Below are 12125 nucleotides of genomic sequence, written 5' to 3'. Positions count from 1 at the left end.
CCAAAGAAGGATAGACATGAAATTGTGAATCATTTTTGGCCAATAGATTTGTGTAACACATCTTATAAAATCATTGCTAAGATCTTGACTTCTAGAATGAGAAATTTGTTGAATCATTGTATTTCTTAACATCAAAAAGCCTTTATTGTTGGAAGGCAAATTCAAGATAATGTGGTTATTGCTCATGAAGCTTTTCATTATCTTAAGAGGAGGAAGGAAGGGATTAGAATTAAGCTAGCTGTGAAGATTGTTTTGAATAAATCTTATGATCAGGTGAGTTAGAATTTCTTAATATAGGTGATGTTGAAAATGGGTTTCTAGAGGCAATGGGTTGGTTGGATCATGGAGTATGTTTCCTCTATTGTTTTTGATTTGTAAGTTTCTAACAGAAAAGTAGTAAGGATTATTCCTAGGAGAGGAGTAAGGCAGGGAGATCCGTTGTCTCCTTGTTTGTTTATTATTGCAGTTAATGTGCTGTTTTTGATGTTGCAGTATCATGTGGATAAAAAAGAACTAATGGGCATTCGATTATCTAAAGGGGGTCTTATTCTCTCGTTGTTTTTTTTTGCTAATGATGCTATATTTTTTGTAAAGGAAAATAGAGATAATTGCTTAGTTTTGCGGAAGATTCTAGAGCTTTTCTGTGCTGCATTAGGGTAGGAGATGAACTTGGAAAAGTCCTGTATGTTTTTTTCTCTAAATACAACTCCAGAAGTTAGAGAAGAAATTGAGAGTGTTCTTGGAGTTAAAGCTATTAAAGATCTAGGAACTTACTTGGGTTTGCCAGTGCTGTAGGAAAGATCTAAAACAGTTGCATTGTCATTTGTGAAGAAAAAAATCCTTGCTAAACTCCAAGGTTGGAAACAGAGACTCTTAACATTTACTGGCAAAGAGGTACTTATTAAGGCTGTTACTAATTCAATCCCTGTTTATTTAATAGCTTGCTTTGCTTTTCTTGATAAAAACATGTAAAGAAATTGATAGTATGATTTTTAATTTTTTGTGGGGATATAATGACAAGGATGGGAAGAGAATATATTGGAAGAAGTGGAGTGATATGTCTACTATTAAAAATGATGGGGCTATGAGATTTAAAAGTTTTCAAGCCTTTAACCAGGCCTTATTAGCAAAAGCTGCTTGGCCATTGCTTCAAAATCCTACTGATTTGTGGTACAAGGTTTTGAAAGGAATCTATTTTCCTAAGGTAGATTTTTTACATGCAAAAAAAGGAGGTAAGGCTTCATTGGGGTAGTCAAGCCTTATTGAAAGGGTTGAAATAGAGGTTAAGGAAGAGTGATCGAATTAGTGTATGGAATGATTGTTGGGTGATGGGTTTAGATGGTAAACTACTTGCTCCTCATTCTAACCTTAGTAATGATATGAAGAAACTAAGAGTATCGGATTTGATCTTTAATGGTGTGTGGAATTTAGATCCTGTTAGGAATCATATTGATAGTAAGAGTTGTGATTTGATCTTGAATATGTTCATTGCTAGAATAGAGTTGGAGGATAGGCTAGTCTGGTGTTTTTTGAGGGATGGAGTTTATTCAATCAAGACAAGATACCATGTGGCACGAAGGGAGGTGAAGGTTTCTATCACATCCCAAAAATCAAGTATGATTGGCATGGGATATAAGCACAAAACTCATATCCCTTAAGCCGTGATCGGAGAAACTCTGAAATTAATACGTCAAACACACTAATAAAGTAATTAGAAATTATTACAATATTAAATTAGATATTAAATTTTAAAAGAAATGCGAGGATCCTACCTGTAGTCTACATGAAGCACCTAAGGCCAGACGCCAACGTAGATATAAAGTTTAAATTTTTCATCAAATAAGGATTTGACTAAAATAATTATTCTGCTTCAATTTAGCAATAAAAATTCTCAGTGAATATCTCAAGTTACAAGTTCAACTATACAATCTGAGACCAAAATATCTTTTTCAGTGAATAACGTCCTAACAATAAATAATTGAACATGAATAAAAGGAAAGTTTGAAACAATTATGCAATTCATAGAGGCAATGATTTTCATAAAAATTTAATAAATTTCAAAAATAAAAGAATTTAATAAAGCTTAAATAAAATCTTGAACTATTAAAATATCATATCAAGTATTATTATCACTTGATTGCAAGAAAGTAAATAAATAAAATAAATAATATAAATAGTTCACTAGTTAAAAATCAATGGAATGTAAAATCATCAAATAATCAAATTCATATTACAGGGACTTATTAAAACAATTAACAAATGTAGACACAAAGTCCAAGAAGGTAAATAACCAAACATAGCTCTTGCCACGAAAACAAATGTGGACACACAATCCACGAAGGTAAGTAACTAAAGGCAGCCGAAGCCATGAAACAAACGTGAACACACAGTCTATAAAGGTAATGCTAATCAAACATGGCTTGAAACCACAAAACAAACGTGAGAACAATGCTCACCAAAAACCATCCCTCCATTCCACGTGTGTTGGCCATCGCATAAGGCTAGCACCTCCTATAAATACTATGCTAGCTAGGTGTACCATGGCGCGCCAAGGGCTAACGGAACTGCCTTTAGCAACCAGTGTTTTGTATAAAATCCCCTCCAAATCCATTTTCAAACATGCGAGAAAGTCATCATTATTAAAATACAGTTCCATTCTCAAAATTAAACTTGCATGAAGAATGAACATTAGAAACTTGCTAGAATAAAACTTCATAAATGATGCCCATGCTTGCATTTATTAAGAAACCAAAATTACCAAAGCTAATAAAAATAATTCCATCAATCTTGAAAGTATCCTTTATTAGGAGAAACACATACACGTCATAATTCAAATATCCTTCCACATCCCTTTATAATTTTCCAAGATAAAAATAATTTAATTAACAAAGCATAACATATGTAATATCATTGTTATTAAATGATCCAAGTAAAAATATTTTTGAAAAAAATTGATCATAGATTAGTTGGAACGTTATCCACTTACCTGATAAATTCCCAAACATAACTTAGTTCCAAATTAGCCCTTTTTGCAACAACTCGAGGTACTTAAATTCCTATTATCCAAATAATACCATAATCAATTTCCTGTATACACTGACAATTCAAAATTTACAATCTAAATTTATTTAAGTATAAGAATAGATAATTTTTTTCCCAACAATTTCCAAACATTGCATCGATTATTCCTTAAAAATTTCAAAGATTAACATATCAATAACAACCTAGCTCACAAATCACCAATCAAAATATTTATTCCTCAAATATCTAATGTCTGCCTCAATTTGCATTATAAAGTGTCTTTTTTAATATGTTGGCTAACAACAATGCAACCATCACAAGTATCATGCCATAATATGTTAGATCCTTCTAACAAACATTTTCTCAAACATCTTGCAAGCACTATTTTTATTTTATTTTTATTTATTTATTTTTCAAACCATAATACCAAGTTCTCTTCTCTTCCAATCTCCTTATAATATATAATAGGATTTTATAAGACTTCCTACAATTTCACTAAACTTCCTTCTAACATTAACACAACAAATATATATCTATAATAAATTTAAAATTACCCAAATTTTGTTACTCGATCAATCCAAAATACCATTTTATCAAATACCTTAAGTGCACACCAACAATGAGTCACAAAACAACACTATAGTTTATAATTACGAGCCATACAACTCTCAAGAATATCAACTAATTATGCATAAATTCCATAATCAGAAATTCCTTACGATACTCAAGCCAACACAAAAATAAATATTATCCAAGCCATTTATGCTTCTCACAATAATTAATGAAATCTCACAATTCACATAAACCAATAAAACTCCCCCTAATAAATTTTTTATCAAACACCTTAGGTATTAATTTTTAAATTACTACTAAGTTTCTCCCCTTTCAATTCCATGTCCCAAAGTTTTTCAATATCTATCTTGGAATGATTATGCTTCTCAAAAGAACAGTTAAATCTTCTTTTCCTTTCTTTTCTTTTCTTCTTTCTTTTTTTTGTTTTTTTGTTTTTGAACAAACCTAAATCTTTCACAGTATAAACACATACTTACAAGTTACAAAACTTCAATTTAATTAACTCGAATGTCTCCCAATTATGTTCTACCTGCAAAATAGTCCCAATTAAGGAGAAAATTAAAAGCCCAAATCAGCATCACTCCAATCAACATTTACGCACAGCTAACAAGGGAAAGGAAGTGGAATCTCAACTCACCAAAATAATTGAGGAACAAAAGGCACAACTTATAACTTCCTCACACCAAATCGGCGACTGCAAGATAAGAAAGGAAGGGAATATGGCCATGCGAAAATGAAGAAGGAAGGAGAAATTGAAGAACAGAGGAGTTGTGTTTACCATTAGAAATGCTGCAACAACAGCGAACTCCAGCCAAGACGCACTAGTGACAGACACAGCGGCGATACAGAACCATATGGAGAAGAAAGTGTTACCGCGTGAATATGAGGCAGGAGAAGAGAGGCAATCGACATTGAAACCAGGGAGGGAAAAGTCTGATGCACCCAACATCTACACCAGAAAGGTTACGCACCAAATTATTGCTGCTGCTCGAGAAGGAAAGAGGAACCCGACGTTTGAACAGAGAAGATGAAGACTTGATGATGATGGCTGGAATTCACACACCTGTCAACGGCGAACTGACTGACGGGGAAGGAAGCCTCACGATGATTGACGAAAAGAAGAAAAGGGAAAAAGGAGGAGCTTGGACGCTAAACAGGGGAACCTTGGTCTTATGATTTGTGCCTCAACGTAGGGGTTTCCAGTGGACGTTATAGCAGCGACGAGCAGAGCTCCTGCTCTCATTGACAGCTAGGTTCGCTAGCCTTAGTCTCAATGAAGGAGGGAGAAGAAGAGGGAAGATCGAAGGAGTTGCTATCTAAATCTCCCTCTCATGCTCGCTGGTTCTAGAGTTTTCGAAGAATAGAGGAAATTTTACTTTCTCGCGTGGTCTGACCGAGAGAGGAGAGAGTAAAAGCTTGAATCATTAGAAAATCGCAAAAATTATAAAAGAGGCACAGCACTTTTCTCTAATAACATAACAGTCATGAGTACTTTAATAATTTTTTTAAAATTTTTAAATTAAATAAAATTTAATCTATCACTTAAAAGAATTTAAGTTTTAAGCCTTCAAATAAACTATTAACATAAGTTTCATTAAGTCACGACTTATCTTTTATCATAAAACTAATTTAAGTAAACTATAAATTGGGTGAATATTTTATTTTTTATTTTATTTTTTTATTATTTTTTTTAGGGTCATTACAGTTTCTATAGTCGACAGGCCCTGTTGCTCTTATCAGGAACCTAAATCTCTATGGAAAACTGTTTGGGGCTTAAATGTTCCTCCAAAAGTCAAGCATTTTATGTGGAGATTGCTTAATGGTGTGTTGGCCACAAGGTATGCTCTTTTTAAAAGGAAATGTGTTAGGAACCCTTTATGCCCGATCTGTGAGGTAGAAGAGGAGACTTGTGAACATTTGTTTTTGGGTTGTGAATGGGCCAAAAGATGTTGGTTTGGTTGCTCTTTGTCTCTGAAGATTGATGATAGAAGGGTTAAAAATATTGCGAGCTGGTGTGAGGAGATGTTTCTTAACAGATTTGAGATTTTTGGTTTTTCAAGATCTCTTGCTGCTGTGATGTGTTGGGAGATCTAGAAAATGAGATGTGATTTTGTTTTTAAAACTGAGATCGTTAATCCTGGTAAAACCATTTTTGTGGCACAGAGATTAGTGGAGGAATGCTGGGGTGTTCGAGATGTGAAGAATGAGTCTAGAAGGAAGAACATGAAGGAGAAGGTTAAATTTACTGAGTGGGTTGCTCCTTCTGAAGGTACTGTTAAGTTGAATGTTGATGGTTCATTCAAAAAGAATGGGGATGGTGGCATAGGGGTAGTTTGCCGTGATTGGTCTGGTGCTTTCCTTAGGTGCTGTGGAAAATATGTTGATGTATCTTCTGCCTTTACGTCTGAATGTTTTGTTGTGAAGGAAGCCCTTTTTTTTTTTGTGACAGTTTTGGGGGCAATATCTGTGTTGAATCCGATTGTGAGGTGTAATATTTTGTCTACTGGTTCTTGTGCAGGTTGTGAATGGATTTATGAAGGGTTGTTGTCTGAGATGGTCTTTAGCCAATTCTAAGCCTCGTGTCTTTTTCCTTAGTTTCAAGACTTGGGAATAGAGCTGCTGATTTGATAGCAGCCTTAAGTGCTAAGAAGTTGTGGCCTAATGGGTGGCTGATTACAGCACCAACTTCTTTATCTGCAATCTTGGTGGATGATCTGGTGGGTGAAGGCAAGTTTGTGGTCCAGGATGAGGAGACTGGTAAGGCTGATACATTACAGGACTGGCATTGGATAACGTTTTTTTGTTATTTTGTTTCTTAGGTTGTATTGTAGGTTGGTTTCTTTTCTTTTGTTTTTTTTTTTCCCGGATGAGGTTGTACCGAGATTTATGTGCTTTCCTTTATTGTTTCTTGACATTAGTGAGTGTAATTTTTTTGAATATTAATAAATTGCCTTTTTCTGTTAAAAAAAAACATCTTTATCCTTTCTTAATATTTATCTTTTTCTTTCTTTTTAACCATATCCATACCATTCATTATGATTAATACAGTAAGTAATTTATGTCCAAAGGTGGCTATGTAGAAATTGGATTGAAGGCCACGCACATGTCTAGCACCACCAAGGGAATAGACTATATAGTTGAATTGGCATGCTTGACGTACTTAATTACTTATTATAAATTGTAGGTGCAGATTCAGTTTCTTCCATAGAGATATATATATATATATATATATATATATATTAGCTTTTGAATTCCTATGCATTTTTTACACAATCATTTTATTCTTTTCTCTCCTGAATAAGAACTCTTTAGTGTCCATATATCATGTCACGGGTATCAATAATAAAAATGTAAAATTCTTAGACTGGGGAACCGTGAACTGGAAGGGCTTCACGTGTATCAATTTTTCATTTTCGACTACTTACTTCTTCATCACCAATTTTTACTCACAATAATGATAAGTTACAGTTTCATGTTATGAACCATAATGTTATTTATAACGCTACAAGCTATATTATTTCTGTAAAGCATTATTGAGCATGGATAAAAGCAGTAAAGTTCTTAGAAATTGAGGATAAGACTTGTGGATTAGTATATTCCTTAGAGATGAAGTATAAGAATTAATATATTTTGAAAAAACTTCCTATAGAAGGAACCTATCTTAACTTTATATTTTATCAATTTCTGTTTTTTACTTTTTTCAAGCTGAAAGAAAAAGTGTTTTTATGACAACGCATTAATTTCTTGCTTTTTGAGACCACATAAGTTAAATATTGGCTTTGGTGGAGTAGTTAGAAGTAATTTACACCGAAGGGCTTTCATTCCCATGTGTCTGCCTCTTTGGTCTTCAAACATCTTGCCAAAACTGAGCAGATCTCATGATGGCCAGTGTCGTGTATTACTATTATGATAATGATCAAGGCCTCTTATAACCTTCAAGTTCCGAAACCCTTTCTTTCCAGACTCAGTATCACGAAACTTCATTGACTTGAAAGAGAAGATAATGGATAACAGATCACACCAGAAACTAGCCATTGGAATCGATCTTGGAACCACTTACTCATCTGTTGCTGTCTAGCAACATGATCGAGTAGAGATCATCGTGAACGACCAAGGAAACAGAACGACGCCATCTTATGTTGCCTTCAGTGATACTCGAAGGATGGTCGGTGACGCCGCCAAGAACCAGGCTGCACTTAACCCTACTAATACTATCTTTGGTAATTTTCCTTGTATGTTTTTTGCTTTCCTTTAGTTGCTGCTCTGAATTTGGTCAAAAGTTTCTTTGATCTTAATGTAAATAAATGAAAAAAAGGGGGGGGGAAATCTTTATTAATGTTCTTCATAATTTTCTAAGTTAGTTTTGGTTCTTTTTCATGTAAATTGTTCGATTCCATGGTTACCTCTTTTTTTCTTTCTTTCTTTCTTTTAGAATAGTAGGATCTTGTAATGTTCATATGGTTATTATTTATTTGTTTGTACAATGATTAATATTCTGCAGATGCAAAGAGGTTAATTGGTCGGAGGTTTAGTGATTCTCATGTTCAAAGTGATAGAAACCTTTGGCCATTTAAGACCATTGGTGGGGTCGATGATAAGCCCAAAATTGTTGTGAATTTTAAGTCCCAAGAAAAACAATTCCTACCTGAAGAAATCTCATCCATGATATTGGCAAAGATGCGTGAGATAGCAGAGATATATCTTGGTTCAACAATTAAGGATGCAGTTGTCACTGTGCCTGCTCATTTCAATGACTCTCAACGTCAAGCAACCAAAGATGCAGGCACAATTGCTGGCCTCAATGTATTGCGAATAATCAATGAACCCACTGCTGCGTCAATTGCATATGGCCTCGACAAGAAAGATATCTATGACCATGAGAGGAACATTTTTGTGTTTGACCTTGGTGGCGGTACCTTTGACGTGTCTCTCGTCACAATCGACAAGGGTGACTTCGAAGTTAAATTACTTGATGGCGACACACACCTTGGGGGAGAGGACTTTGACAATAGAATGGTGAAGTTTTTTGTGGAAGAGTTCAAGGGGAAGCATAAGAAGGACATCAGTGGGAGTCCAAAAGCCCTTAGGAGATTAAGAACTGTCTGTGAGAGAGCAAAAAGGACGCTCTCATCTCCATCCATTGTTGAAACAGCCATTGAGGTTGATGCTTTACATGATGGCATTGACTTTTATTCAACAATTACTCGTGCAAGGTTTGAGGAATTGAACAAAGACCTCTTCACAAAGTGCATAAGAATTGCAAAAAAGTGTCTTAGGGATGCCAAATTTGACAAGGGGAGTATTGACGAGGTTGTCCTGGTTGGTGGGTCTACAAGAATTCCTAAAATTCAACAGCTAGCACAGGACTTCTTTAATGGGAAGGATCTATGCAGGAGCATCAACCCTGATGAGGCTGTTGCTTATGGTGCTGCTGTTCAAGCTGCCATTTTAAGTGGGCAAGGAAATGAAGATCTACAAGACATTGTCTTGAGAGAAGTCACCCCATTGTCTTTAGGGTTTTCATTAGATAATGGTCTCATGGAAGTAGTAATTCCAAGGAACACTAGTATTCCCACAACGATGCGGGTTGATGATATTACTACTGTGCGTGACAACCAAACAGAAGTCCATTTTGACATTTTTCAGGGTGAGAGAGCAAAGGCAGAGGATAACTACTTGCTGGACTCATTTTATATAAAAATTCCCCCAGAACCAAAGAGTGTTCCTAAGTTCAATGTTTGCTTTTCCATTGATGAAAATGGTATTTTGAATGTCTCTGTAAAGGAAACTAGAACAGGGATCGAGAATAGGATAACCGTAATCAAAGGAAAAGGAAGACTATCGAAGGAACAAATTGAAAGGATGGTTCAAGAAGCGGAGAAATACAGGGCCGACGATGAGACGCACAGGAAGAAAGTTAAAGCAAAGAATGATTTGGAGGACTATATATACAAAATCAGGTCTGCAATGAATAACAAGGTGAATGGCTCAAGTTTTTCCGCTCAAGACAAGAAGAAGACGGAGGATGCTATAGAAAGAGCCTTAAAGCTTGTTGATGTCCAGCAGCTTGCCAAAGTTAATAAGTATAAGAAAGAGATGAGAAAGCTCGCGGAAGTATCATTGAAGATGGGTATTTAGGCATATGCCAGTTGCTTCTGTTTCTGGACATGGTAGGTAGTGGGTTCACTTCTGCTTTGCTGTAATTTTCGTGGGATTGTTAATGGTTCAATCTGATTTGGCGGTTTAGTTAATTTCCATTTTGTGAATCTCTTAACTACGTGCACTTGATAGTTGATACATTTTGGTTAATTATAATTTAGCCGTTGGCGTCTCATTTAAATTGCTGATATAAATGTTAAGAAAGGCCTCGCATAGGCTTGAATAGTTGAATGTAGCATTCGAGTACTAGGTGAATCATCTTGAATATTCATAATAGGATTTAATTCATACGATAACAGTCCTTTCATACACGATGACTTGGATGATGGTATGACTTGCTTTGAGATATGATAATCAAAATTATTTGTTGGGTGTATTTGGAAACATGGTTTTTGTTTCCTACATTAATTGTGTTTAACTTAGGGTCAAGGACTATATAGTTTTCTCGTTAAAGAATTAATCAAACAATAAAGTTGACGTCAAAAAGTTCTTGTTACTAATTATCATTGCCACATTGGTGGCACGCTATTGTTACAATAACATGTCATTTTCAGCAACATTATTTGTTAATGGAGGTTGGATTTATTGGAAGAAATTAGCTTAGAACATGATGAACAATGTTTGAATTCATGTTGAGAGAGATACTCATATTTAAGGGAGGGGAAAAACCGAAAAAGTGACACATAAAAGTGGAAAATGATATTTTCTCTTGCTTGGTTAAGAAGAGAAAAACGAGAAGGAAATTGAGATGAACTAACATGTGAGACTCTATATTTTTACTTTCAACTTTTTTCTCCTAATATGAGGAGATTTTAAAGAAAACTCAATTTTCAAATTTAGTCATAAATCTTTTTATTTCCTACCTGTTGGCTCCCTTAATTTTCATCCTCATTTTTTTCTCTATTTTAAAATTTAGATTATTAAATATTTAATAATTTAAGAAATACAAGTTGGACAAAATGATTTTTTTTCAAGGATCCGATAAAAGAAATTTAAAATTATATTTTTATTTAATCAATAATATAGAATAAAAATTATAAAAATAATATGTTAAAATATTAAATTTTACTATATATAAAAAATTTTCTTCAAATAACAAGATTATTACTATCCATATTATAAAAGTAACAATTTTTTCTTCCTCTTGTTTCTCTCGCTCAGCCAAGCATAAGGAGAGAAAATTACATCCCTATATTAGATTAAACAAATAACACAAAATCTAACTAAATTAATTAATGTATACCCTGTGTGAAGTGATAATAAATTCATTCAAAAATTTAATGTTTGATTTTTTTAATTTTATAATTTTATGCTTAGCCAAGCATAAGGAGAGAAAATTACATCCCTATGTATTATTTTAAAGTTACAATTTAACCATAAAATATATTAAATGAAAAATCATTATGTTATTTTATATATTCATTATAAAATTACAATAATACAATAAAATTAATGTCTTAAAAAGTTAAATATTAGATTAAATAAAAATAAAAAATAATGTTGAAAATATAAAATCAAACGTGAGACTTTTATTGGCGACTTCACTAAAAGCCTCGCGTTTCGTGATGACACTAAAAAATCGTAACTAATTATCAACTTTTAGCGACGACTTATATATTGCCACTGAAACTTATAACATATTTATTATAACATTTATTTTTAAAAAATTATAATATATTTTAAAGCAATCAGTGACGACTCACCGTTGATTGTCAACTTTTAACGGTGATATCTATGTCGTTGTTGAAACTTAGACCTTTAACGATGATATACACTTATTACTGTTGAAAGTTTGATAATCAGCGGCGATTATATATTGTCGCTGTAGAAAATCACCCTTTCAATAATGACTATGAATATCACTACAAAAAGTCAAACTTTTAATGGTGATTTTTTTGCCGCCGCAGGTTGGTCATTTACATCGTCGTTGAAAGTCAACACTGAAAGTTATTTATTTATTTATTTATTTATTTATTATAATGGTAATATTTTTAAATATAGTAAACCCTACGAAACTCAAAAGGTCATTCATTAATCTCTATTCAAAAGTTTCGGCCATTTTGAGAAATGTGCAAGACGTACTACGCGTCTAGCCATAATATTTAGAAAATATACTGCTATATACATGGTTTAAAATTATAGGCTAAACTTTATTACTTTTATATATCTTAATTAAATGTATCATTATAATTATTTTGATAACATTAAACCCATATCTAGTGCTATATGAAATTTTTTTTTTAAGAACAAATTGAGTCTCTTCTATATAATCTAAATAATTGGTATTGAAATTTTTATTATTATAATTTTAGAAAATCTTGGTTGAAACTTCCAAAATCGAGACTTTTGTATATACGTCAGACTCACAAAAC

The 12125-nt window shown here is 33.4% G+C and overlaps 2 protein-coding genes across 3 annotated transcripts; one reads left to right on the top strand and one right to left on the bottom strand.

Moving 5' to 3' along the window:
• Positions 1–2239: 2239 nt before the first annotated feature.
• On the bottom strand, positions 2240–4980 carry LOC129292981 (uncharacterized). Of its 2 annotated transcripts, XM_054930743.1 has the most exons (5): positions 4658–4980; positions 4373–4543; positions 4232–4288; positions 4071–4123; positions 2240–3056 (listed from the first exon to the last, which is right to left on the bottom strand). In XM_054930743.1, the coding sequence occupies exons 2-5, from the start codon at positions 4541–4543 to the stop codon at positions 3020–3022; spliced, it is 318 nt and encodes a 105-aa protein (XP_054786718.1). In that variant the 5' UTR covers positions 4658–4980; the 3' UTR covers positions 2240–3019. The 2 variants fall into 2 exon arrangements, with proteins under 2 accessions (XP_054786718.1, XP_054786719.1); XM_054930744.1 differs by lacking the exon at positions 4071–4123 and having other exon boundaries at positions 4373–4980.
• A 2435-nt stretch (positions 4981–7415) lies between these two features.
• Positions 7416–9969, top strand: LOC129292979 (heat shock cognate 70 kDa protein-like). The gene is made up of 2 exons (XM_054930741.1): positions 7416–7814; positions 8096–9969. The coding sequence occupies exons 1-2, from the start codon at positions 7757–7759 to the stop codon at positions 9730–9732; spliced, it is 1695 nt and encodes a 564-aa protein (XP_054786716.1). The 5' UTR covers positions 7416–7756; the 3' UTR covers positions 9733–9969.
• The last annotated feature ends 2156 nt before the right edge of the window (positions 9970–12125 follow it).

This window comes from Prosopis cineraria, unplaced genomic scaffold, assembly GCF_029017545.1.
Source record: "Prosopis cineraria cultivar Desert tree isolate PC_DT_omini unplaced genomic scaffold, ASM2901754v1 PC14, whole genome shotgun sequence".
NCBI classification, from domain to species: domain Eukaryota; kingdom Viridiplantae; phylum Streptophyta; class Magnoliopsida; order Fabales; family Fabaceae; genus Prosopis; species Prosopis cineraria.
The sequence above is the reverse complement of the archived record's forward strand: the minus strand, read 5'-3'. Positions and strand labels throughout refer to the sequence as shown.